Source organism: Serpula lacrymans (genome assembly GCF_000218685.1).
Source record: "Serpula lacrymans var. lacrymans S7.9 unplaced genomic scaffold SERLAscaffold_4, whole genome shotgun sequence".
Lineage (NCBI taxonomy): Eukaryota > Fungi > Basidiomycota > Agaricomycetes > Boletales > Serpulaceae > Serpula > Serpula lacrymans.
Genome location: NW_006763293.1, coordinates 2056718 through 2082866, shown reverse-complemented (window position 1 = coordinate 2082866; position 26149 = coordinate 2056718). Strand labels below are relative to the sequence as shown.

General features: G+C 47.1%; 11 protein-coding genes across 11 annotated transcripts; 8 read left to right on the top strand and 3 right to left on the bottom strand.

Moving 5' to 3' along the window:
• Positions 1 to 551: 551 nt before the first annotated feature.
• SERLADRAFT_461828 (uncharacterized protein) lies at positions 552 to 1945 on the top strand (the record flags this gene model as incomplete). The annotated part of the gene is made up of 1 exon (XM_007315804.1): positions 552 to 1945. The coding sequence occupies one exon, from the start codon at positions 591 to 593 to the stop codon at positions 1434 to 1436; it is 846 nt and encodes a 281-aa protein (XP_007315866.1).
• An 883-nt stretch (positions 1946 to 2828) lies between these two features.
• SERLADRAFT_461824 (uncharacterized protein) lies at positions 2829 to 4736 on the top strand (the record flags this gene model as incomplete). Its single annotated transcript, XM_007315803.1, has 6 exons — positions 2829 to 3735; positions 3813 to 3885; positions 3940 to 4134; positions 4200 to 4363; positions 4444 to 4516; positions 4571 to 4736. The coding sequence occupies 6 exons, from the start codon at positions 3329 to 3331 to the stop codon at positions 4664 to 4666; spliced, it is 1008 nt and encodes a 335-aa protein (XP_007315865.1).
• Positions 4737 to 5141: 405 nt separating this feature from the next.
• Positions 5142 to 6600, top strand: SERLADRAFT_461822 (uncharacterized protein; the record flags this gene model as incomplete). The annotated part of the gene is made up of 4 exons (XM_007315802.1): positions 5142 to 5810; positions 5881 to 6053; positions 6131 to 6203; positions 6258 to 6600. 4 exons carry the CDS (start codon positions 5625 to 5627, stop codon positions 6348 to 6350), a joined length of 525 nt encoding a protein of 174 aa, XP_007315864.1.
• Positions 6601 to 6825: 225 nt separating this feature from the next.
• On the top strand, positions 6826 to 8392 carry SERLADRAFT_461819 (uncharacterized protein; the record flags this gene model as incomplete). The annotated part of the gene is made up of 5 exons (XM_007315801.1): positions 6826 to 6968; positions 7042 to 7141; positions 7221 to 7247; positions 7319 to 7354; positions 7444 to 8392. The coding sequence occupies 5 exons, from the start codon at positions 6915 to 6917 to the stop codon at positions 7512 to 7514; spliced, it is 288 nt and encodes a 95-aa protein (XP_007315863.1).
• On the bottom strand, positions 8354 to 9248 carry SERLADRAFT_461814 (uncharacterized protein; the record flags this gene model as incomplete). Its single annotated transcript, XM_007315800.1, has 1 exon — positions 8354 to 9248. A coding segment is annotated over one exon (840 nt), but the record flags the coding sequence as incomplete, so codon positions are not given.
• A 171-nt stretch (positions 9249 to 9419) lies between these two features.
• Positions 9420 to 10693, top strand: SERLADRAFT_354943 (uncharacterized protein; the record flags this gene model as incomplete). The annotated part of the gene is made up of 7 exons (XM_007315799.1): positions 9420 to 9600; positions 9658 to 9702; positions 9775 to 10004; positions 10072 to 10230; positions 10281 to 10361; positions 10416 to 10490; positions 10533 to 10693. The coding sequence occupies 7 exons, from the start codon at positions 9431 to 9433 to the stop codon at positions 10640 to 10642; spliced, it is 870 nt and encodes a 289-aa protein (XP_007315861.1).
• A 43-nt stretch (positions 10694 to 10736) lies between these two features.
• On the bottom strand, positions 10737 to 14174 carry SERLADRAFT_360369 (uncharacterized protein; the record flags this gene model as incomplete). The annotated part of the gene is made up of 15 exons (XM_007315798.1): positions 10737 to 11178; positions 11234 to 11296; positions 11358 to 11568; positions 11628 to 11863; positions 11923 to 12000; positions 12057 to 12343; positions 12394 to 12756; positions 12813 to 12987; positions 13043 to 13164; positions 13220 to 13318; positions 13343 to 13578; positions 13633 to 13702; positions 13756 to 13919; positions 13972 to 14047; positions 14103 to 14174. The coding sequence occupies 15 exons, from the start codon at positions 14172 to 14174 to the stop codon at positions 10737 to 10739; spliced, it is 2694 nt and encodes an 897-aa protein (XP_007315860.1).
• Positions 14175 to 14346: 172 nt separating this feature from the next.
• On the top strand, positions 14347 to 17222 carry SERLADRAFT_435522 (uncharacterized protein; the record flags this gene model as incomplete). The annotated part of the gene is made up of 11 exons (XM_007315797.1): positions 14347 to 14634; positions 14688 to 14858; positions 14921 to 15197; positions 15250 to 15361; positions 15416 to 15503; positions 15553 to 15653; positions 15709 to 15786; positions 15842 to 16131; positions 16181 to 16434; positions 16494 to 17056; positions 17123 to 17222. The coding sequence occupies 11 exons, from the start codon at positions 14347 to 14349 to the stop codon at positions 17220 to 17222; spliced, it is 2322 nt and encodes a 773-aa protein (XP_007315859.1).
• Positions 17223 to 17285: 63 nt separating this feature from the next.
• Positions 17286 to 18077, bottom strand: SERLADRAFT_435521 (uncharacterized protein; the record flags this gene model as incomplete). The annotated part of the gene is made up of 4 exons (XM_007315796.1): positions 17286 to 17440; positions 17498 to 17589; positions 17645 to 17724; positions 17784 to 18077. 4 exons carry the CDS (start codon positions 18075 to 18077, stop codon positions 17286 to 17288), a joined length of 621 nt encoding a protein of 206 aa, XP_007315858.1.
• A 59-nt stretch (positions 18078 to 18136) lies between these two features.
• On the top strand, positions 18137 to 19775 carry SERLADRAFT_461800 (uncharacterized protein; the record flags this gene model as incomplete). The annotated part of the gene is given in 4 exon segments (XM_007315795.1): positions 18137 to 18758; positions 18819 to 19081; positions 19094 to 19198; positions 19266 to 19775. The coding sequence occupies 4 exon segments, from the start codon at positions 18286 to 18288 to the stop codon at positions 19496 to 19498; spliced, it is 1074 nt and encodes a 357-aa protein (XP_007315857.1).
• A 177-nt stretch (positions 19776 to 19952) lies between these two features.
• Positions 19953 to 26022, top strand: SERLADRAFT_446992 (uncharacterized protein; the record flags this gene model as incomplete). Its single annotated transcript, XM_007315794.1, has 15 exons — positions 19953 to 20137; positions 20190 to 20349; positions 20405 to 20715; positions 20768 to 21605; positions 21668 to 21889; positions 21949 to 22205; positions 22266 to 22279; positions 22402 to 22422; positions 22474 to 22751; positions 22802 to 24204; positions 24259 to 24308; positions 24362 to 25167; positions 25223 to 25360; positions 25414 to 25641; positions 25710 to 26022. 15 exons carry the CDS (start codon positions 19953 to 19955, stop codon positions 25929 to 25931), a joined length of 5133 nt encoding a protein of 1710 aa, XP_007315856.1.
• Between the last annotated feature and the right edge of the window lie 127 nt (positions 26023 to 26149).

The window sequence follows — 26149 nt, the reverse complement described above, 5'->3', positions numbered from 1 at the left end:
CGCCCATCCCCACTCCCTCCTCACTTCCTCTCCCTCTCCCACCTCTTCCCAACAGCTAACCACTCCCTCCTCTACTCATTCCCCTTCCCCCACTTCATCCTCCACATCCCCCGTAGTCTCTCCCATATTCTTGACCACCCCTTCCTCCACCTCCACCTCAAAACCCGTCTCTTCCACCACTGCCACCTCTTCCTCATCCGTCCTGTCAGTTCTATCTTGCACTGCCTTGTCTCACTCATATTGATATTGATACTGATTCATCTTTTTACAGCAAAATAACCCTCGTCCAATCAGTCTTCTCCCAACCCTCGTCTTCGCCCTCCACATCACCTCCTTCAATCCCCATCACCTCTCCCACCCCTCCCTCCCCCGCCACCACTCTCCCCGCTGGTCAGTCCATCCCCACTGGCTCCCTCGTCCAGCAGCCCTCCTCAACCGCCACTCCCTCCTCTACCAGGTCCGTCCCTTCTCCTACTTGTGGGCTGCGCCACTAACTAACACCCCACAGCTTCTTCTCCAACAAAGGTGCAGTCGCCGGTGTCTTCTCCGTCGTGGGCATCATAGGCGTGGCAGCCCTCATCGCACTCGCCATGTTCATTGTCCATCGTCGTCACTCCCATAACACTGCTTCCGATGTTTATGACGATATGGAGTATTTGGAGAAGAACAGGGAGCCTGGGTTGGGCGGTGCAGGGGATTTTGGGCATGGGCGTGAGAGTGGGGGGAATGAGCATGAGGAAGGAGGAGAATGGGAAGTGTATGAGGATGAGGACGATGGGGAGGGCGCAGAGTATGTCGTTCAGGACGATCCTCGCTTCCCCCCCGACGCCCATCTCAGACGCAACTTTAGCGCAGTAGCATCCGCTCAGCCTCCTCAGCCTGCCTACTATCAGCAGCAGCAACAACAGCAGATGCAGATGCAGCAAGCGTATGCGTCTCAGCAGCAGGCCTACCCCCAGCAGAGATATGCAGGACAACAGGCGTACCCGAGCCAACAGGGGTACTCTCAGCAGGCATACGCGGGACAGCAGGCGTATCAAGGGCAACAGGCCTATGCGGGACAACAGGTGTATCCTCAGCAGGCATACGCGGGACAACAAGCCGTGTACTCGCCCCATGACCACGGCATCGAGTATCCCCCCGGTATGGCTTACACAGACGCGGACCTGCATGGTGGCAACGATGGGTACTTTGCGCCCCAGCGCGAGACGGGGCAGCCTTTTGTCGTCGAACCGGAACCTGAGAAGGAGGCGTCGAGTGTGCCGGCTGCGCTGAGGCCGTCTGTCAAGCCTGCACTTTCGGTTGGTGCAGGGAGTGGGGGGCAGAGTCTGACTTCACCGTCTTCGTCCTTGTCGCCTATTAGTACGAATGGAGCTGGGGATGCGAAAGGGCATTTGTCCTTTGATTCGTTTTATGGGGGTGTTGTTGAGGGCTGAGGGGTGCGTTGAGGGGTGAAGGAAGGAGGGGGAAAAAGGGAGGAAGGGAAAAAGGGGAGGAAGGGAGGGTGATTTTGTTATGAATGGGCGGATTGGTGGAATGGTGAATCAGTTTTAGGAGGTGACGATCGTTTCATGCCTTTTTTTCTTTTCTTCTTTATTTCTGTTATTTTATTCTTTTATTCTATTCGTCACCTCCTCCCCTCTTGAACTTCTTCTTGTTTGGATGGATTGTGGTCCAATATTTTATATTTTGTTGGTTTTATTTATGATTTCTGTGTGCGACGTGGACTCGATCGGAGGGAGGGGCTTTTTCATTTTGTCGGTTCATTTAGGCTCATCGATTCGATCGTCGAGGACACAAATATGTAACGACTACTCTGGACTTTACACTCCTACAAACCTCGAAAACTACACTGGATCCTCCTCTCATCTTTCTATCTGATGGCTTTTTGGTGGTGACAACAAAACGAGGAATGTAATCAGACTGCTGCTATTTTGTCCGTCCCCAAGGTTTGCGGGGTCGTTGAAAGGAGAGAAGAGAAGACGATCAAACCTTGGGGACGGGAACGGCGATGAGGATAGTCCCCCTCTTTTTCTTTTGGGAATGTGGTTGCCAAATTTGGGAGGGTCAGTAGAGAGGCGGGGCGGACCGAAGGCGGGCCGTAACGCAGTGGCACCCAAAACTGGCCCAATGGCGTTGTACCCCAGTTGTTTCGTTTCTGGCTTCCAACTGCGAGAAACAGCTCCAAGTCTTTCCGTCAAGGACCTCATTTGTTGAACACTATCATGATCATAACAGCTCCAAGTCTTTCCGTCAAGGACCTCATTTGTTGAACACTATCATGATCATATCATCTGTCAAGTTGATCGGGGTTCCACACATCGCTTCAGCTTTTTTATCAGGTGCGGGTTGGCATGCTTCGTGCTTTCTACTTCGAAACTGTTTTGCTCATGAGCGTCTACTTTGCAAGATGTCAGCACGTTTGGCGCTTTTCGTGGAAGCCCGAGTCATATCTGACATATCCCATGACTATATGGAGGGCGCTAGTCTCTCATCTACAGTGCCCGAAGAATTCTTGCGTCGTGGCCTCATTTTCTCCTTTCACGGACACTCCACCCTTTATCCTTTATCTTAGATGAACTCGAAGCGCCGATGGCACATTGCATTCTATCTCAAGTTTGTAAGGAATCAATCATTACTTCCTGGCTTCAAACCACAAGAATCGGCTTTTTCCGTCGAGGACCGCATTTCTTGAATTGTGTCTATCACCTTTGTCCATTGATTGGGTTCCGAGTCTATGTTCTTACTGTTACGTGCGGTTTCGTGATTACTGTGCGGAAACTTTCTTGTCAATGAGCGTCTACTTTTGTCACACAGGTCTCTGGCGCTTTCATAGAAGGCCATATCTAATGACTATATTAACAGCGCTAGTGTTATCTGATATCTACACTGCCCGAAAGATCCCCGTGTCCTTTCCAGTGATCTGGAGTGGCTTCATTGCTCATTTGGACGGCTCTACACCTTTCCTAGATCCACTCAAAAGCTCCAAAATACCGCGTGCTTGATCCAACGGAATAACTTCGCTGCTTTGGCGCCCTGGAAAAGCTCTATGTTTTTCTTATCGGGTCAATCATTCACTCAGGCTGAAGCTCCCAGTCTACTTCTTTGGCTTATCAGCGCGCCTTGAAGGCGGATAGTCATGTCAACTGTATGATGTGACTTTCTGATGGGTTCGTTCCAATACAAACATGGGATGCGAGGCACGTGTGCTGCCTCTTGTGGCATGCTCATCGTGGGGCCTGGACTTTCTGGGGCGCTCTGGCTTGGACGCATATAAGGACCCTCATATACCATATAGTCTTACATCTTCGCAATCCAGACACTCGACATGTCCAAGGCTAGCAGCTCATTAGGCGAACAGCCCTTTGGCATCTACAAGATGGCACCTGGCAGCGGCGGCAATTACGGCATGAAATTTGTCACGACGAGCAAGCATGCCACCCATCAGAGCACGCCCGACAATGTTGTCGTTCAGTCTAACAGATATCTTACGACGGTATGTCAAGTGCTAGTGGGGACATCCAATCGAATTGAGTCGTATTTACTGGCTGGCATCGGGCAGTGGAAATTTGAAAAGGACGGAACCGGTGATTTGTATACCATTCAGAGTGGCCCCATCAGCAAGGACTATACCAAACCTGAAGCTGGGACGAATAAGGCAGGTGACAAGGTACTTGCGGGATCCCACTCCTTCAAGTGGACTATTAAAGAGACTGATACCGAAAATCACTACCAGTGAGATATTTTTCAAGCTGCAATTTTGTGCCAATTCATGGTGCCGTTCACGTTATCTGATAAATCATCATGTTTAGCAAAATTTACTTGGACTCAAAGGCAACCGTCCCTCTTGTATGGTACATTGCCGACGGCAAGGACGGAGCATCTGTGAGCCACATAATTCTGTCACTGCAACTTGTCTTACCAATTTATTGATCATAGGTCATGTTGGCAGACTCGAGCAAGGTCTCAGCCGAGTGGATTTTGGAAAGCATCCCAGACAGTGGCACACCCCAATCCGTGTCCATCGGCAGTGGCGGCAAATACAGACTGAAATTTGTCACGACGAGCAAGCATGCCTCCCATAAGAGCGCCTCCAACGATTCTGTTGTTCAGTCTAGCAGTGATAATACTAAGGTGTGCGTAGTGCCAGTGGGGGCATGAATCAAACTGAACCAAACTTGCTGGCTGGCGTTGGGCAGTGGAATTTTACAAAGGTCTCCGGTGGCGATGACTTGTTTACCATTCAGAGCACCGCCAGTAGCAAGTATGCCAGGCCTGAGACGAAGGCAGGTGACAAGATAGTCGCGGGATCCGACTCCTTCAAGTGGACTGTTACAGAGACTGATACTGACAAGCACTACTAGTGAGAACCTTTTCAAGTTCCAAACTTAGTGACAGTTCGTGGCGCTGTTCACACTATCTGATAAACTAAATTTTTTTTAGCAAAATTTACTTGGACCCAAAGGCAACTGTCCCCCTTGTATGGTACCTTGCCGACGACAAGGACGGAACAAACGTGAGCCACATGATTATGTTGCTGCGATTTTGTCTTACGATGACTCGACGACAGGTCACGTTGGGAGATGCTAGCAAGGTCTCAGCTGAATGGATTTTGGAAGAGATTCCAACAAAGCTTCTCAAAGCGCATGATATAAAATCGTCGTAACTGTATGAGGTTCAGTATAGCGATCTGTACGAGTGGCAATTGAGGGCTATTTGATCATCATTCTGTGCTATTATTCACTGGAAGCTTGTTCCGGCACTCAACATTTCTAAGAATGGGCAGCAGAACGAGGGATGGTCAAGTAGTGTTATCTCTTTCTCTCAACGACGAGTCTATCGCCATAACATGCTCACACACACAGCACTTCTCCATGAGGATGTGGAATATCATCGACTTGGACGATTATTTGCGTCAGCCTGGGCGTGGTGTTGCTCGCGCTACAAGACAGGAAAGTTAGTCGTTGGTATCTGGTCTTGACAGTGTTTAGGCTGTTCGGTCATGGCGGGGTGAGAGTGTGTCAAATCAGTCTTCTCTTTTTGGGAATGTCGTAGCCAAAATTGGGAGGCCAGTGGGAGGGCGGGGCGGACCGTTGACGGACCGTAATGCAGCAGCACGAGACGATCGTCAAATCGTAAACGACGTGCTCAATACTCCGTTGTGTTTTTCTCGTGCTTTGAGTCGCTATCAAGGTGTAGTTTTGTGCGTTCTGTTGGACGGGAAAGTGTTCTGCTTACTATGAGGGTTCTACTTCTGTTTAACTTATGACATCTACACTGCACGCTGGGCCCTTGTGTCATCTCTGGAGTAGCCGCACTTTATCCTCGACGGCAGAACGCGTTGCTATTTTGAGTAGCTAGGAGAAGATTCCATGGATGGTCTTATCGGAGCAATCATTCACTCAAGGTCAAGCTTTATCTCAAGTTCTTTGTACCGCATTGGTGTTATCGGTGTGTGTTGATGGCAGATAGTCATGCCAGGTGTTTCTCCGACTCAAAACATGGGTACTAAGCGCACGTGTTGCCCCTTTTGTGCATCGTGAGGCATGGATTGTTTTTGGGATACTCTGGCGTGAACGCATATAAGGACCCTCGTGACACTCACATCCTCAAGTACTCTCCCAATGCCAACTACCCGTACAGAAGATCTGCTCATAGGCCGCCGCGGCCTACGCATCGATAGAATCATCGCGATGCCCCCCGGCAGCGGTGGCCAATATGGCATGAAATTTGTAGACACAAGCAAACATGCCTCCCATAAGAGCACCTCCGACGATACTGTCGTTCAGTCTAGCAGTAATGATACTATGGTATGTCAAGTACCAGTGGGGGACATTGCGCGAGCGCATCATATCATATTCACTGGCTTGTGTTGGGCAGTGGAATCTTAGACAGGACTCTGATAATGATGGTTTGTTTACCATTCAAAGCGCCTCCACCAGCAAGTATGCCACACCTGCATCTGGGACGGCTAAGGCAGGTGACAAGGTACTTGCGGGATCCGACTCCTTCAAGTGGACTATTAAAGAGACTAATACTGAAAAACACTACAAGTGAGATACTTTTCAAGTTCCAATTTCGTAGTAGTTTATGGCGCCGTTCGCATTATCTGATAAAACATCATTTTTAGCACAGTTTATTTGGACCCAAATGCAAGTGTCCCGCTTGTATGGTACGTTGCCGACGACAAGGACAAAACCTCTGTGAGCGACATGCTTATGTCGCTGCGATTTGTCTTACAATGACTTTGACTGCAGGTAACGTTGGCAGATTCGAGCAAGGTCTCAGCTGAGTGGATTTTGGAAAAGTTTTCAAAGTTTCCTGACCCGAAGGATGTAATAACGTCGTAACTGTATGAGGTTCAGTATAGCGATGTGTACGAGTGACGGTCGAGGGATAATCTGTACTATGATTCACTGGAGGCTTGTTCAGCGTTCAGGATTGCTATGTTTCTTGGATTAAGCTCCTTCTTTTCTTAACGGGGACTGCTGACGATGATTGCAAGATGAAGTAGTGGTGATGTTTGAGGAGAAAAACAAATGTGAGACTGACATTAGATAAAAATGAATGAATTTCCCTCTTGGAGGGCTGTTTCTCAAACTGTTGACGGTTGAATCCCTCAAAATCCGAAGTTCCAGATCAATTCATTGGAAACATTATTGCCAAATCAGGCGTCGTACATCCCTTCAAAGTAAAGAACAGAAAATGATCGGTCAATCTAGCAATCGTGCGATCGTAGCCTGCTGGAGGGATGGTGAGTGGGTCATGACGTAGAGGTAGTTGGGGTGACATCATGATGAAGAACGAGATGCCATGAGACGACTTACTCCAATCAAACCCGGTCAAACCAAACTTCCATCTCCTCCCCCTTTGATTTACGAGACTCCAGCCATTTAACTTCCCTACTCGAAGATATGGCTGAAAGCGCTAAAGATGCAGTGTCGCAAGCTGGAGCTGCCTTCAGGGAGGTGAGTAGCGGCTGTGGTTTTTGCAGTGTGATTTGAGGGCGCTCGTCCTAATCCCACCTTGCGACGTTCTTAGGACGGAAAAATCGGGTCTGTGTTTGGTACGGATGGAGCTGTGGGAGGGACTGCACAGAAGGTGGGAGGGCCGTTTGATAAGGACGGACTGATTGGAAAACGTGCGTTGTCCAATTCTGCAAGCAGCTTGGGATCTTGACCTTGCCTTCCCCTTTCTGGTACTGGATGACTCGATTGTAGAGTTCACGACGGATGGATTAATGGGAGGTTTGTGGCATACGTTTAATGAGTAGCAATTCAAGCTCACCTTTCCTTCTTCGCCATGTGACTCGTGATAGGCACGGCACAGATTGCAGGCGAAAAAATCAGTGGATGTGAGTAGCGGCATCTTTTGCTCGGTCGTGATATTGGCGCGTGATGTACGTACTGACAATCTCTCTCCTTTTTTTTTCGCTGTCGATAGCAGCTGCTAGTGCAAAACAGAACCCTCAGAGTGGGTCAGCGGATAGATCGACCAGACCTGCAGATCGTTGATTCTTGTATCGTGCGGTAGCTATTTCATGCATAAGAATGTGACATTCAAACTATAGTATCTTTTACCATACACACAAAATCTCAGCGCTTCACCACGTACTTGTAAGGCCTTAACTAGTATTGCCTGAATCGTGTTTTTTTTGTGAGGTAGGAGTAGGACAGGGCAGATGGAGGCTCCGGCCGCTAGGTAAGTCCAAGGGGGGGAGGGGCACGGTAGACAGATAGCATATTACACATTTGTCATAGTACAGAACACTTCTTCAATCGCGGGATCAGTTGGCACTTCCACGGGAAGATAAAGTGCCTGTTTACCAGGCACTTCTGGGCCAATGAACTTGGGCCACCATCTAAAATCAGCTTCACCGACGCGTATATGGACGTCGATGTCTCCCTTTTTAGCTGCAAATAATGCAGAATACACATTTTGTACAATGACCTTCTCCAGACGACACTGGCTGATATGAGGGAGATGCATAACAGTGAGTGATGCACCGCGACATGATCGCGACACATGCCCAAGGCTGACCAGATCATCCACATCCATGAGGAGAGCAATATTTTGCCAGATCTCTGTAGGAAGATAGCCGACTTGAGTGGTATTGACACAATCATTGTGTGACGATAGCGATTCAGGGGAGCTTCTACCATCCTTCCGTATATCCTGAGGGAATGTCTCATCGAAGTTAAGAAATGGGCAGGCTTTGAGGTATCTTTGCATGATGTCAGGATCAGGCCGATGAGCGAGTCGGGTAAGAGCTGTGATGCCCTCTGTTGAAGGTGATGTCGCAAAGAATGATGGCAAGAACTGCAGGGCAGGCGTGTGGGTGAAAGACCCTCCTGTAAGTCTATCGATGCGCACGATAACGCAATGGTAGATGGAAAAAGCGACACCGAAAACGACAGCGTCTTTGTTCGGGCATTTCATCACTTCATCGACCAATCGCACAACAGATCCCTGCAAATTCTTCTCGTCGTCGAGATGTGTTGTGATATGAACGCATGTGTCTCGACGAACCCATACGAGCTCTGTTTGGGAGAGACGGTCGGAGGGATCGGGCTCGTTACGAAGGGCGTAAATGTTAAATGGGAGATTGGCCACCGAGCATGCAATTGACCAGTAGTATGGCTCGATCTCTCTGTGGTCCGTAAAACTCTCAAATTCTTTGAAGGCGATGGATAATGGCTGAGTAGTTATGCATTGACCGATCAGCACTTCGATCAGCCCAACACGAACTGATTCTTTGTCTGTGAGATGGTCGTGGAGGGATAACATGGTGCCGATCGATACAGCTGTATCACCACTGGAGAGATCGTGATAACGTGCGAGAACGCTCTCGTCAACCGCAGGAGGTGGGACCTTCCAGTTATACCGAAATTCAGCGGGGCATTCAACGCTACAAGCTTTAACGTTGTAGCTATCCTCACTAATTACATCCTCGAATGTTTCTGGGTCAGGGAGGTTGTCGAGGCGGAAGAATGGCTGACCATTGATGTGAAACGTGTTTCTGTCGAGGTCAATGACATAGATCCATTGGATCATAAAGTCGTTGTGCCGTTGAACGGGAGCGACGGTTAAGTCGAGGTCATCCGGAAAACATCCCTCCTTTTCGCATTTCTTTAACATAGCGTCAAGCTTTTCTCGCAACCGTGGATGATTCTGAGGCTGGGCTTCTGCAAGCATCTCCAAGCCAAGTCCTTCTGGGTACGAATCAGAATGATTATAACACGAGAAATACCATTTCTTGTAGCGGTAGGTTCGAAATCCACGTGTGCCCATGATGAGTGCTGAGCTAGGATGATGGTTAGAAACTGTTCAATGGATTTTGGACCAACTCCTGGATACAAGCTCTGCACGTGCTCTCCACGCGATCGCTTTGGGATTGGAAGCGGCTCCGGTCTCTACTTGGACAATAACCATGTTCAGGCTGTCGATTTCGTTGCAGAGAACAGCTCGTGCCAGATGCAGATTTATATCCACGGTCACGTCTAAAGAGGCTTTCCTGGAACCCTTCGTTTCGGACCCAGCCATCGCTTGCCTTTCCCTCAACAGACCACAAGCCAAGAATGCCATCTCGTTGAGACTTTTGCGAGTAAAGCATCTTCATTCCAAACAGAATCTTGACAACTCATTTCTCTTCCTTAGGCAGGAGTTCCAGGATTGTTTGGAAATGGTAAAATACGACAAGCGGTGAGTCGATTGGGCAGGCCGTCGATGTACATCTGTGGCACATTTACTGACATCGTGAATATATGACTGTAGCGTCCGCGCACTCATAGTTCGCTCGACGACCGTCGGTTCTTTCTGTGCAGGTGCTGACTTGGCAGAACGTCGCACTATGACCCAAGTTCAGATTGCCAAGTTTCTTGCTGATTTGCGTTCAGCGCTCGGACAGCTCGAGTCGCTCCCTATGCCCACCATAGCCGCAATAGATGGACCCGCCTTGGGTGGAGGTCTTGAGCTTAGCTTTGCCTGTGATTTACGCGTGGCAGGTACAGCCTATTTGAATTTCAGACGCCAGATGTTGCTCCTTTATGTTCTGACATAAGTGGTCCATAGGGCATAGTGTTACGAAAATCGGTTTGCCAGAGACGCGTCTAGGAATCATTCCTGGTGCAGGTGGCACGCAGCGTGCAGTACGCTTATTGGGTTTGTCCAAAGCGAAGGATCTCATATTTACTGCACGCCTGTTGACTGCTTCAGAGGCTTTGAAGTGGGGTATGACCATCGATATAAGGCCACTACTGAGATTGACAATTCTCTCATAGGCGTCGTTGACTATGTATCGTCAGAAGGATCATCTGCGTTTGACCGTGCCGTGATCCTTGCCAAAGATATTGCGAAGAGTGGTACGTGTTATTGCTTTCAAGTTACCCTACGCCATGGTACACATTGTCTCCTAGCTCCGCTGGCCCTACGTGCAGCCAAGCAGGCTATCTCTCGCGCGTCAGACCTATCTCTGGAATCAGGCAAGTTATGTGTTACTATATGCTGAGTCTTGATTCATGATACACGATCAGGTCTCGACTTTGAACGTGCGTCGTACGAGGTACTGCTGAGTACGAAAGATCGTCTTGAAGCCCTGGAAGCATTCAAGGAGAAGAGACCACCTGTTTTCAAAGGAGAATAAACATGGACGTCTTTACAAGAGCAAGTGTACGATTATATATATATATATATACTGATAGCGAAAAATCGTGTACAGGGTAAGATAGCAAAGATCATTACAACGTTGAGCTAGTGTTGTTGTTATTGTTACCACCGAGTCCTCGTGCAGAGATAGAGAAGCTACCAGCGAAGCTTGTGGGAATGTTCATGGACATCCCTTCCCCAAGTTTGAGCCCCTCGAGCTCTTTCATCATCATACTGACGCGAGCCATCTTAAAGCGATCTTTGAGTCCCTTGGTTGACACTTCAGGACTCGTATCCTCGATGTCTGCACTATCGTTGAACCCTTTTTCGAACTGACCCCAATCACTACGTTGAGCAAGGTATGGTTTAAGCAGACTTGAATCGATCCTTCCCAGGTAGTTCTCGGTAATGTATGATCGAAGAATCTCAGGTCGGACGAGGAAGACGTTTCCGAGTTGACGGATGAACTCAAAGCGCTCCAGTAGTGATGGGATTTTGAACGATGCAATTGTATCTTGATATGACTTGAGGTCTCTACACGATACTAAGGTTAGGTGATTGATGAATACATGCAACGTTCATCACTCACTTCGCTAGCATCAGCCCTCCTGTAGCACTCACTGGGAACTTTCGCAAATGGTCAAGTAATAAACTGTGGCAGTAGGTTAGGCATTTAAGGCGCGTGAATACATGACCATTATAAATTTTCTGACCTGTGGAAGGCGACGCCAACTTCTGTGAGGAAGACCTCCAAGTTCTTACCGCTCAGCTTTTGCATTGCAGCATCACGGACTCTTTCTAGGGTTTCGCAGCACGCGACACATGGTTCCGTATTCACTCGGGCGAATGATAGATCATCGTTACGTGGCTTGAAATCGTTCTTCTTTTGTTTTACGAGTAGAGAAGAGAGCCATGATACAATAGCTAGAGGACAAGCCAAAGTTAACAAACGACCTCGAATGAGAAAACAAAGTCCAAGGCACCGTCAATTACACGCTGTAATAGACTGTTAGCTCCTCCCTCTAATCGGCTGACAGTTTGATTGTTGAAGACAGTCATCTCTCGTCGGATAGTAACAGAAGAGCTGGCTAGAGGAAAAAGCGCTATGTTCACATACTGTTGCCAAAGATGACATATCAGATCTGCCGTATTTAAGACTGCAAAAGCCTGAAGATTAGGCTCTGCTTTTGGATCTGCGGCTTCCACCCGGGCGTGAGCACTAGAATACAAGGTCAGAGTGAATACACTTCATGGCACATAGCCGGATTCCATATATACCTTTCAATGGCCGTCTCGACATAAGCATTGCCAATGGCTTCAGCCAAAACTCGGAGTAAGGCAAAAGTATTCTTTGCACTGGTGCAAAAAGTGAGCTATCAGTTTGAATGTCAGCCCGTAATGTTGACACTTACGCGTCACTTTGAGGGCTAAGCTCAATACACCTTCCAACGGCCTCTGCATGCCACTTCAACATTTTCTCCGCGACAAGGACACTCAACTGCCCATCTTCCTCTCGTAAAGGTTCCTCCGATGATTTATCTTGCAGCCGATCAGCACTTATACCACCAAACCTCATTAGGGCAGCTGCAGCTTGCGCAGAAGTACTTGATGCACCAGTCGTCGAAGTGTTGGCAGCAGCTGCACTGAGTTGATTAACCATACGATCGAACATGGATGATTTTGTTTTTTGGATCCTCCCCTTGATCCAAGATGTCAGCCCAAGTCTGATGAAAGAAAAGCAAAACATACATGGAACCGTGTAAAAGTAGTGAGCAGGCCAGCATAGAGTTCACTTAAGCTTTTGCTTTCTCTTTCTAGATATTTGTTACCCTCGATAAATGACACAAACAACTCCTCCATGGCAGTTTCTAGCATAGCTCCAATCGTTGTCGACGTTGGCGGGGCAGAAGTAGAGGGCGCGCCTGCTAGTGTTCGCCGGAAGTCGGTCACATCAAGCGAAGATCGGATGGGAGTGATAGAAGGAAGCTCGTGTGCTTTAAGGTCTTCCACCAAAGCAGACGTTTGAATATGCACAAGCTGCAATACGCGCAGATATGCCAAGTCGGACAAGGAGGAACCTTTATTCAATAGTTGTTCCATGTATTGTTGAATCTATGAAATTGTGAGGTGGATGGCAAAATTCATACATGCTATGCACTGAAGCTTACAGACTGCGCAAAAACTCTTTGCAAAAATACTTGCATCACCAAAGGTGGATTAGGGAAGACAGCTTGTACTATTTGCGCTTCCTGGCCTACGGTGCCGCGAATCTCCGCAAATAATTCCACCAAACCTGATTCCGTCTTGGGCGGACTGGCGTCAGGATTTATGATAGTGTCCCAGCTTAACGAAGTTTCATGTCAGTCTTAAACACAAAAGGCGTATCAGTAAAACTCACAGAGCAGCATCGCTATAATCAGGGTTTTCGCGGATCTTGTTTATGAAGAAGTCATGCTGGTTAACGTAAACCTGCACGCATGACGCGCCTCCATTGAAATCGAGCAACGTTTGTGCACAATGCTAGAGAAATAAGGCCATTAACGCAGTAGATAGCATGAACTGATGAACGACCAACATGCATCATCTTTGGATCGCCTTTGCGATAACATCTATCAAAGAGATAGAGCATGTCCTTCTCAAACTTCTCGCAATATTTATCTATGCTTTCTCTGGTCTACGAGTACTGTTAACGGCGGACATAAGATGCTCGAACATAGCAACATACCTTTTCAGCAGTCGGGAGGTCAACCTCTCTTGCCACGGTTGTCAAGCGCCTCAATATAACAGCTACTTGACGCCGACCCTCTCGCCCTTCTTTCTTCAAAGTATCTAAATGGGAAGTATCTCCTCGAGAGAACTGGTTGTAATAGTCGATCAGATCATAAGCGGCTTGTGCTCTCTGGCGTTCTATATGCACAGACTCTAGCTGTTCACCTAGATGACAATAAGGCCAACAACATAATGATATACTGTGTCAGCCAGACTCACCAATCCTAATTGATGTTCGTCCTACCTCACTCATTTTGCTCTCCATGGTAGAAAATGACGAACCGACAGCCTTGTCAGAGAACATGCAGTACTCTGGAAGCGAAACAGCAATTGAGCACGTACCTCGAAGCCTCGGTTCAGTTCAACCATCTTCTTGGAATACTCTCTTTCTGCAACACGTACACTCTTTTCCATCTGTTCTGTTTTTGCTTGAACGTCCTTTCTAACCGCGATCAGTCTGTCTACAGCCGCCTCAAACGTCCGTATGAAAGGTTTGGGGTCAAAGGCTATGTAACAGGAATTGTAGCGCTGACATTTAGTATCATTAAGCATGCTTACGACCGGAGTTTGTCTTTGATTGAGTGATGAGCCTTTCTGATACAGATCCAACGAAGTCCTTAACATCGAATTTTCCCTATAGCAACGTAGTTGTTTAGTCTTGCTAACCCACAAGGATGAAGTGGTGGAACCTCAAATGTATCTAGCTTCAAGTGTTCTTCTACCGAGGGATCCAGTTCAAAGGATGGGTCAGACTGTTGCATATTAACGAATGTGAATGGTGAATGGGTCGCGGTTTCGGACTCGGGATGAGCGTAGTGCGTTTGTTTGCCTTTGTTGAAATCTAAAGCCTTTGCAAGGAACCATGCCATCCGAGTCCGCGGTTCTCGACTCGGACGTCTCAGTTTTTTCTTGTGCTTTCAGGCTTGTACTGTGATGGACCCCCCTCATCCCCTAAAATCATTATTACAGCTGCAACTAGTTTCTGACCCGTCCACTGTGTTGAATATCTCCTATGTCTTAACCCATTTGACCCAGGAATATTTTATACCCTCACCTCATCTGCAGAAATGGACCACACGCATTACATCTATGCTCCATTCAAAAGATCCTGGAGCTCGATGGGCCGCCCTATGCCTCGCACATAAAACCTCCCTGTTGTCGAAATTTACGATGGTAGAGTGCTCCCAAACTTGGTTAGGTGTTGCACTACCTTTGCTTTCGGTCGGTCTTCCCTTTTATTTTACCCTGAGGTGTTCTCATCTTTGATCAAAAAGAAAAATGAACCATTGCCTATCCTGAAAGCATCCATTCGATTTCTACATCACGTTTTTAGTGCTACAACCGATGTACCAGAGTTTCAGCGACAAGTAGTCACGCCAAATATACCAAAATTCAGTCTTGCCCTCATCAGTCTCGCTGAAAAGCAACATGATCTAGAACTCAAGGTATTCTCAAACTCACCTCCTTCTCGCGCATAACGCAGCCTTAACCTTTGTCCGTGGCGCAGACATTAGTTCTCGATACCATAGCAAGTCTGGTCCCTTTACATCCTACTTCGCACCGAGGAGTAACTTCTGCTTTGAACGCAATGTGCTTGCGGCTCTTGAACGGTTCTGCACCTCAACCTACGGACCGGATGTTACTTGATGCGGCTTCTAATCTGTACGCTGTTTTACACCTTACGGGTGGTAAAGTCGGTGCTGCCAACGTGTGGAGAAAGTCCATCGATGAAACTCTAACATTCTCTTGGAATGCTCTAGCAGTCCTCAGGACAACATTTCCAGGTGAGGTCTCTTTACAACGTGGTTCCGCCAATTCTGACATCTATCTGCACAGGGCAAAATTTTCCCGTATCTCAACATGGCGCTCCCATAGATCCTTTAGGTTCAATACCATTGAATTTAGACAGATTACGATGTGGTGTTTCTGTTTTACGTGATTTACTACGGTATGTTGGCATTCTTAATTGATTATCACTTCTCCAAATCCTACACACCTACAGGTCCACAACTCAGCGTCCAGTACAAGTACCTATAGGACCTTTGGTCGCTTTTTGCACGGGACTTCTTAGCTGCACGCCTGGTGATCAGGTAGGTCCTTATGTACAACGAAATATGGGCCGATGATCGACCTTTTCAGGTAGATGGCCATATTGATCCCGTTGTAAGAGCTATGGAGGTAGCAGTCGTACCACAAATTTGGAAGCTGTCCTGTGATCTGATCACCAGTCTAGCCAAAGCGTAAGTCGAACAATCGATATCCTTCGTTAATATTCACATCCATCCGGTACACCAGTTTGCGGTTCCACCTGACACCCTGTTTATCACGGTTAACCGCCATGCTCACTTATCACCTCGAGCAGAAACTCTCATCGTAAGTGCACCTGGCCGACTCTTTGTAGACTACCCCCAACTTGTAAATTTCTTAGGGATCAGCGTTTACCGTTTCTGCAAGCTTCTTGTGTTGTGCTGAGAAGCTGTCATCCTCTTCACTCCGAACTACCTTCAAACCGGCTCGTGAAAGCCATACTGCCTTCCTTGATTACCGTTCTCGCTACCAAGTCAGAAACATTGTCCGAGAACATGGCCGATTCTAGTCTCAGCAAAAAAAGCAAAAAGCGAAGGCGTGAATATGAAGGTGATGAAGTATTCAAGATATCCAGAAACGTCCTTTGCCCCAATGTCGAGGATGGACAAGTGATCCTTGCCGCACTAAATGGTTAGTTTGCTTTGATCTACTCTATACGACGCTAATTTCCAAAACACAGTACTTCAACTAGCCATGCAAAATCAAAGTACCGCTTCTGCTATACACTCTTTGGGGTCTCGTGTACTCTTGTCCATGTCACTATCGTTACCTATGATGCTGCCGTCCGCGTTATCTCCAGATGTAGGCTTCCATGGCGAACTTCTTGGGAAGGTACGCCAGCTCTGTACTGAAGTCGCGCACGGGACAACTAGTACCATGAGCAAGAGTCTTGGTCTTGTCCTCAACAGCATTGTGAACGATGGGAATGAGCATGTGAGACCTCTTCAACACTCATATCCGAAACACGCTGACGATTGTGGATATCGTATTAGCTACTGTCAACAAGTGTAAATCTCCAGCACGATGTAAACCTTCTTCTGCATCCTCGAGGACCACCATTAGTTCGTTCCCTTCCCCACGTCGAAACCTTGTCGCTTTTTCGCGCGGAGGAGGGTAACGAAGAAATTGCAGCTCGCAAATCTCTGGGCATCGTAGAAAACAATCATCAAACCACCGAAGAGCCTACTTCAGGTGAAAAGATTGAGTCAAGTTCAGTGTCCTTACAAGGAAAGCCTATGGGAAAGGCAGCTCAAACTGTGGATACACCACAAGAACTAAGTGCGACCACATCCCTATCTATTCCAAAAACGCCCAGTACTCATCCGGACAACTTGACAAATGTAATCCTTTCAAATAAATCACCCACTTCTGTATCAGCTTCCACGCTACCCCGGGAACCCGATACACTCCCATTGTCAGTCGAGATCCAGATCTCTAACCGCCCTGACGCATCAGCTTCCACCTTTGTCCCAAGTACATCTTTGATGGCTGTGGATGAAGAAGAAGATGACGAGGATATGCCTGCAATCAATATGGATTCCGACTCGGATGGATAGTATGTAAAGGAGATATACCGCTGCGATCACGAGTAGTAATCAGGATTCAATGATTATTCACCCAGCGAGCCTGGTTATCTCAACTATGAGGCAGAAATATATTTCCGAGCACGTTTCTGCCGCGGGCTCCCATCCATACCCATGCTTTCCTCGTCTGAGCCATGATCTCCATTCGAATGTTGGTGGGATGACTGTGAAATTAGCCGTATCTAACGAGCAAATGTTATTTCACCAAACGTCGACAGTTAAGTGAGCGACTCTTGCCTTCTCTAGGAAAGCATTCGCAACGACATTATTCGGGTCTAGTAACCTTGCGCGTTCAAGATAGGTTTGGGCATGGTCCAGGGTGCCAGAGTACAACGCGTGACTATCATCGGCCTGGGCTGAATTGGGGAGGCTATGAGTAAGATATCGCAGATATTATAATATGAAGTGGAGACCTTCTCCTGACGACTGAGCAAGTTGAAGAGAGAGCAGTCCTGCATATACGTGCAGAACGGGGTTATCATGATAAGGGAATGACGGAAGGTACCTATTGAAGGAGGTCAGTTAAGATCATGACGTTTATTAGTACCTGTAAAACATACAGTTCAAGCTCATCCAAAGCCTCTCTATACCTGTTCGATAGTATTAGGTGCAGGACCAGTTCTTTCAATATAGATTCACGCTATTCAATGTTCATCAGTCCCCTGCAAATGTTTCTCGGTATAATCATGTACAACTCACCTCGTCTGGATATTGGAGCATCATAGTTCGCAAGAAATCAATTTTGGGTGGACTGCTCTCTATCTTGTCGACATGATCACTGAGCAAATATAAACTTGTCGACCACATAGATTTCCATTCGACCTCTTTGCACCTGGATAATATGGCCCAAGCCCGTTTTGCCCTGGGAAGGTCTTTACGTTGGAGGCTGAGCTGCAATATATCGTAGAGACGTCGTATGTGAACTTTACGGGTTGTGGAAGGCTTTTTATCGCCCAATGAAGTAAAGAGAAAGAGCTGATGGTCAAGAGTCATGAGAGGTCTACATTTACATGACTGGTAGTGAACAAGGATTTCTATAGCGTTGCCAAGCCACAGTGGTTCAACTCGAAGTTGTCGCACCGTGGCACTGAGACCGAGAAATCTTCCACTTGTAAGTCATATCCCACCATCCCACCATAATCAGTCTTTGCTTTACCTCTCGAGTGTGATATCTCGCACAGGAAAAATACTAACCTAAGCCATGGACGACGACCTTACGTTTGGTGCTTCGGTGTGGGGCATCCCCAGTGATCCCACACGTCTTTCAAATTTGACAACGGATCTACCAACGTTCTCCTCTCCCAGTACATCCCAAGATTTATTCGACGACTTCGATGATTTTCACACTCCTCCGCAGACTGACCAGGCAGCTTCATCGGTGGCCCAAGACGATGATTTTGGAGACTTTGGGGACTTTGGAGAGGCTGAGGAGTTGGCAAATGCCAATGACTTTGAGCAGGACACCAGATTTGAAGAAGAAATACCAATCGCAGGACCATCTCAGTTGGAATGGGAGCCTTTGGTGATGAATCCTGTACCTTCTAACGAGGAACTGGGTAGACAAATTAGCAACTTGTTGGAGTCAGTATGGACGCAAGATGTATCGGGTCTCACGATGGATCAAGACCTGAGACAAGTAGATGGTATTAGCCAGATGCTGGTTACGTCTCAAAGGTACTATCAAATGTATGCGCGTTATATGTTTTTTACTGACGAGTATCAACCTCTTCAAAGCCGCGACCTCTATAACACGTTGCTGAACTCCCCACCCTCGTTCGAGCCCATAAATTGGACCAGGTCGCGGATCCGCCAGCAACACCTCATTTCATTAGGCCTACCAGTGAACCTTGATGAGGTGTTTCCCCATGCTAATGGGAAGCCTTTACCTCCTCTGCAAATATCCACGCGACCGATGTCTGCACCACCAGGTCCACGCAATGGTCCTTTGCGCAGCACCCCACCTTCTAGAAGTAACTCACGAGCAAACAGCCCACGTACAGGGACTCCTCAACCCTCAGCTCGTTCGGGACCGACATCCGTGTCGCAACTAGGGCTAGGTCCTAAACCCGTGCTCGACGAGAAGAAAGTGAATGATCTACTCAATCTTGATCCAAGTAATGTCGCTATTTCATATATGCAATAACTTAATTTAACTACCGCAACGCGGTCTTTAACATTCAGATCAGCTACCTCTTCTACCTCTTGCCAAACTTGAGCGCTTCTTGGCCGACCTGCGAGCAGAAACAACAAATACATCAACGTTGCTGACGCATCTCTTGCAAACGCGCGATGCTCTACAGCAAGACTCAGAAACGTACAACAAACTCATAGCAGAGTTGGTTAGCGAAGCCCAGAAGCCCAAATCTGGAAAGGGACGGACGTCGTCGAGACGTAGTGTCATGGCTGGATCATGATGTCTCGAGGATTATGTTTATTCGCATTTAGGCGCCGTCCATCATTGCAGAGAGGTAAAGGGGGGTGTTCAAGTTGTATGCCAGTGGAAGCGTCCATGAAAAACGTTATTATTATTGGTACTTTCATGGGCGTTAAATGCAAGGTCTATCTCTAATACGCTACCTTTACAAAGTTGTGCTCCTACTAGTAATATCATCATCTTTAGCATCTTTAGAGGCGGCCTATAGCACGAAGTATATGCTTTGTAAACAAGTTGTCAAATTGAAATGCAACTATGTGTGGATCACGTGACGACTGGAGGATTGAGAAAAAAGTTCGGGCTGAAGGAACTTGAGTGTGTCAACGTCCGAGGACAGTATCAAGCTCGGCAAGTCTAGGTTGTCTCAAAATTTGCGTCACCGTGGTCCTCTATGATATTCACCTAAAAACAAAACACTCGGTTGTCTACCTATCATGAACATCGCATGCTCCATACCGTCCACGGTCTCCAGCATATCTTTTTCGTTTCTTACAACAGAGGATATACGCCGGATTTCTGTCAAACAGATTTTGAATCCAGTGTTATTAGACGATTTAAACCGGCCCAATATTGGGGGATTATACGACCCTGCACTAGGTCCAAGTGATCGTCAGGACATGTACGCACATCCTTTTCCAAGTTTTGTTTTAATTTTATCAAGGTTCTTTTAGTTGCGCAACATGTCGCCTCACATACTTCACCTGCCCTGGCCATTTTGGACACATCGAGCTACCTGCTCCTTTGTATCACCCTCTGTTCATGGCGAATTTGTACAATATACTCCGGGGAACATGTTTATTTTGTCATAAATTCAAAATCAGTCGTTCAGTGGTATGTATAGCACTTTATTTACAGCGGTCTCGAGGACTTACCAGTGTATCTACAGATATGCAAGTACATCGCTAAGTTTCGTTTGTTGGAACGTGGTCTTTTGGGAGCTGCGCAAGGCGTGGATGAACTGCGCTTGCAAACAAAGAAGACTCAAGGGGATGACGAAGAGGATGATGCTCCTGACGAAACTATGGAGGAGTTTGAAAAGCGCGTCAATTTATATGTCGCAGTTCACATCCATCGGGCTTCAGGCAGCAAGCGAGACCATTACAAGGATAGCCTCGTTTATCAAGCACGGAAGGATCTCATAAACGAGTTCATGAAGAACACCATCTTGAAAAAATGCCAGAACGAGGGTTGTGGAGCGTGAGTGCCCTCCTGAACACGTCATATCTGCCACTCAAAACAGCTTTTACAGTCATGCCTACACATTCCGTAAGGAGGCACACACCAAAATCATTGAATATGACCTTTCCACGAAGCAAAAGATTCAGCATAGTGCCGTCGGCGTCAAGCGTCCCGACGTACTTCTGTTCCAGCATGATGCTCCTAAAACCAATTCTACACATCAAAGCCCTAGCGATGCTTCAGACTCGGATACGGAGATGTCAGACCCTGAAGCAGAAGGGGAGGCAACTTTTTCAGACGAAGATGAGGAAGGGGAACGTGATCAACCTTCGATAACCCGCAAGGATATGCGTCCCAGAGCGGCAAATGGGAAGGTAAAAACCAGTCGTGGACGAAATGAAAGGGTCATGGCACCGGAGGAATGTCGTGCTCACTTGAGACGGCTTTTCCAGAAGGAAGCTATCATATGTTCCCTTCTCTTTGGAAGGCATGGCCCCTTTGCCCCCATATCAAGGGAAGGTCTGTCTTTCGCCTCCGCAGATATGTTCTTTATGGAAGTGGTACCTGTCTCGCCTACCCGATTCCGACCACCTGCAAAAATGGGTGAAACGCTCTTTGAACATCCCCAAAATGAACTTTTATCAAAAGTTTTGCATACATCCTACCGATTACGAGATTTGAATGCTGACCTCCGAGCTGCAACTTCCAAATCTTCGGAGGCCGATGAATCATCACGGAGGAAACTTCTTGGAACACTTCTCGAGACCCTCATTCAATTGCAAGCCGATGTTAACAGTTTCATGGACAGCAGTAAAAACCCTGCACCTATGCGCCAAGGCAAGCTTCCTCCAGCTGGGGTGAAACAAAGTTTGGAGAAGAAAGAGGGACTGTTCCGGAAACACATGATGGTGATGCCCTTCGATTGTTTGTGTATACGAGATTAAATTCATTTGAAAAACATGTCCTACAGGGAAAACGTGTCAATTATGCCGCTCGCTCCGTTATCTCACCCGACGTCAATATTGAACCTAACGAGATTGGAATCCCCCCTGTTTTTGCTAGGAAATTGACTTTCCCTGAACCTGTAACTCCTGCGAATTTCCACGAGCTACGTCAGAGAGTGATCACTGGACCAAAGGGTTATCCTGGAGCAACGATAGTTGAATTCGAGGATGGGCATCAACAGTCTCTGGTACATAGTTTTCCAGTTCCACCTTATTATACCAGCTTAGCACATTTGTTCATGTTTAGGAGAAACTGAGTGTTGAGCAGCGAACGGCCATTGCAAACCAGCTGCTGACGCCGCAAGGTAGTAACAACAACGGCTCTGGGCGCAGTGGCCTCTCAACTCGTACAACATCAATCAACAAGAAAGTATACCGACATTTGCAAGATGGTGACATCCTCATTTTGAACAGACAACCAACTTTGCATAAGCCAAGCATGATGTGTCACAAGGCTCGTATTTTACAAGGCGAGAAGACCATACGAATGCACTACGCAAATTGGTAAGGGTAGCCTCGTCTCCCGGCTCATCGCATTGATCTAATTGTACCTTAATATTCCAGTAACTCATACAACGGTAACGTGATACTGTATAAGAGACGCACCTTTCACTTATCTTCAACTTTTTAGCTGACTTTGATGGTGACGGTATGTGGGACTCCATTCGTTGGAGAACTTTATTACTGATAGTTCCATAAGAAATGAACATTCACTTTCCTCGTAAGAACTAATTTCCCTTCCTCTTATTCATATGCTTATGATGTTGTGTAGAAAATCAGGTTGCACGTGCAGAAGCGATGTTCATTGCGAATACCGACAACCAATACCTTGTTCCTACATCCGGTAAGCCTCTTCGAGGACTAATTCAAGATCATGTCGTAGCAGGTGTTTGGATGACCTGCCAAGATGCATTTTTCTCTCGGGAAGAATATTTCCAGCTTCTCTACGGTGCTCTTAGGCCGGAAGATGATTCACATAATACAGGTCGTTTGGTGACTATGCCACCAACCATCTGGAAACCTAAACCTCTGTGGACTGGCAAGCAAATCGTAAGCTAATATCTGACCGTGATATCACTTCGTGTCTGATCGCCCTGAAGATTTCAACAGTACTGAAGAATATAACCCCAAGCAATGCGGGCGGCCTTAACTTGGACTCCAAAGCGAAAGTGCCGGGTCACCTTTGGGGCAAGGACTCGAGTGAAGACAAGGTCATTTTCATGGACGGAGAACTCCTTTGTGGTGTCCTGGACAAGTCGGCGTTCGGTGCAACCGACTTCGGTCTAGTTCACTCAATATACGAGCTATATGGCGCTGATATAGCCGGCAATCTACTTGGGATACTCAGTCGCTTGTTCACGAAGTTCTTACAACATCGGGCGTTCACTTGCCGGATGGACGATTTGGCACTGACACCTGCTGGTGATGCACGTAGAATGGACTTGTTACGCCGCGGTAGCAATCTTGGTACGGAGGGTGCTATCGAAAACTTCCCCTCGCTAAGCAAAACTGCGAAGGCGGATATTCCAGCAGCCCTTTCAGCATTGTTGGAAGATGTCCTGCGTGACGATAACAAGATGGCTGGCCTTGATGTAACGGTGAAGACCAAGCTTTCGACGCTCACAAAGTCGATAGCCGATGCTTGCATGCCCCACGGTCTTCTTCGTAAATTTCCCCATAATCACATGCAGACTATGACACTTTCCGGTGCTAAAGGTAGTGCTGTCAATGCCCAGCAAATATCTTGTGCTTTAGGTCAGCAAGAGCTGGAAGGCCGTCGTGTACCAGTAATGGTTAGCGGCAAGACTTTGCCATCCTTTAAGACATTCGAGACGAAAGCTATAGCTGGTGGATATGTCGCTAGTCGGTTTTTGACTGGCGTGAAGCCGCAAGAGTTCTATTTCCATTGCATGGCTGGTCGCGAAGGTCTTATCGATACCGCCGTGAAAACATCACGCTCTGGCTATTTACAACGTTGTTTGATCAAGCATCTAGAAGGAATTCGTGTCCATTATGACCATACCGTTCGTGGTAGTGACTCCTCGATTTACCAATTCCAATATGGAGGAGACGCCCTGGATGTAACGAAACAGAAGCATTTGCGCCAATTCGAATTTGTTGCACGTAACGACTTGACCTTCCTCAACCTATACAGGCCCAAGGATATCGCGGGATTGGTGAACGACAGCGACGCCGTCGAGTATATGAAGAAGGTACTCAAGAAAAAATCAGCCAGCCGAGATGCATTTACCCCGACTCTGGACTTATATAGTCCAAGTCGATATTTGGGAAGTACATCAGAAAATTTCGCTGGAGCAATCGATAAATACGTGAAGGCCAATCCAGATAAGCTTTTCAAACCAAAGGATGTGGACGCCGAGCTTCCTATAAAGAGAAGGCGCCAATTCATTCCTACAAAGCGTTTCCGTCTTCTAATGAACGTCAAGTACATGCGAAGTCTCGTGGAACCTGGAGAGGCCGTGGGCTTACTTGCATCACAAGGGTATGATATCAACCAATGTATCTTCAGTTCAATTTAATAATCAGTCGTATACAGAGTCGGAGAACCATCAACTCAAATGACTTTGAACACATTCCATTTTGCTGGTATGAATTTTCACCCTTCATAAAACAACTCTCATCGTATACTATTTCTACAGGTCACGGTGCCGCAAATGTCACACTCGGTATCCCTCGACTGCGAGAAATTGTGATGACTGCATCACAAAAACCCAAGACACCCTCCATGACTATGGAGGTTCGATCAGGGATTCCACAGATAGACATCGATACTTTCTGCAAGAAGGCAAGCCGATTGGCCCTATCTCAGGTTGTCGACGATGTAACTGTCAAGGAACGCTTGACTGTGAAAGGCGAAGCCAGGCGCACGGAATTTGTAATCGACATTGCCTTCTTTCCGAAAGAAGAATATCGGGAAGAATATGATGTAGAACCAGCTGAAATTCTTGCTTCCTTCGCAACTAAATTCCCCCTAATTCTCAAAAAGGAGATACAGAACGAAATGAAGAAGCTGGATGCAGACTTAAAAAACCAGATAGCAGAGCTGGGGAAGGGGAAGGCCGCTAAGGAAGGAGTGGCCGTGGAAAACGAAGCAGACGGCGATGGCGGGGAAGCTCCAAGTAGAGATAAGGAAGATGAAGAACGAAGTGAACAGGGTGACGGCGACGCGGAGGATGCTAAACGAGCAAGGCAGAGGAAAGAACAAACTTCTTACGAGTCAGATGAAGACAGTGAATCTGGAGAACTAGATGATGCCGCTATCGAAGCAGCCTACGCATCCCAAGGCGAGGATGATGTCGAGCATGGGGACAATGGTACAAAGAAAATAGGCCGCCCGACGACTCTGCGTGATCAAGTGGACATAGTCACCGACCTTTTCAAGCGTAATTTCCATAGTGCTACTTCTTTCAAATTCACAGAAAGTGGCTGTTCCATCCAACTAGAGGCGAGTAAAACTCTTGTCTCGTGTAACATCTGCTCATGCTATGCGTGGCCTATAGTTTGGTGCAGATTTTCCTAAACTACTACTGGTGGGTATCATAGAAAGAACGTGCCGCAAAACTATCATTCGCGAGATTCCCGGCATAACAGAGTGTTTCAGCTCTGTAGTCAAGGACCACGGTATGGAGAAGATAAGAGTGCGGATGCAATTTGTTATACCCTCTTTCGTTGTACTGAACTATTTATGCAGCTCACTACTAACGGATCTAATTTCCGCGGTATCTGGCTTTTTGCAAGTGGCGCGGACGAAAGCATCATCGAGGATAACAATATTTACTCAAACGACATTTATGCCATTCTGAAGACTTACGGAGTTGAAATGGCTCGTGCAGCAATTTTGCGCGAGATGGGTGGAGTCTTCGATGCATACAAGATAGATGTTGACTTCCGACATTTGGAACTTATTGCTGACTACATGGTATGCAGTGTCAAACTCTCATGTATAAATAATAAATACAGCTCTCATTTTCATTTCCTTGATCACAGACCTTCGACGGTGGTTACAAGCCATTTAATCGCAAAGGCCTGTCAACAAATCCATCTCCTCTTTTGAAAGCCTCCTACGAAACGACTGCAGCCTTCTTGTCGGATGCAACTCTCTATGGTGACTTTGACGATCTGACGACACCATCTGGAAACATAGTAATTGGACGGCCTAATCAGACGGGCACGGGTGTCTTTGACGTAGTCATGCCTGTGGGTGCCTAGCTCATTCAATTATGTGGCTAGTAAAAAGTACAATATATTACTCTTTCGTCGTATATGTGTGTTTTGGATAGAATCGCATTGCTTTCATGTTTTTCCGTTGTCGCTGCTTGATTGTGTATCTTTAGCGCGTGAAACGTGACTCACTAACGCGTGACATAACGCGCTATTTGTACATATTGTGGCAAGTTCTATTGTGATGCGTGGACCGGGCGTGTGCA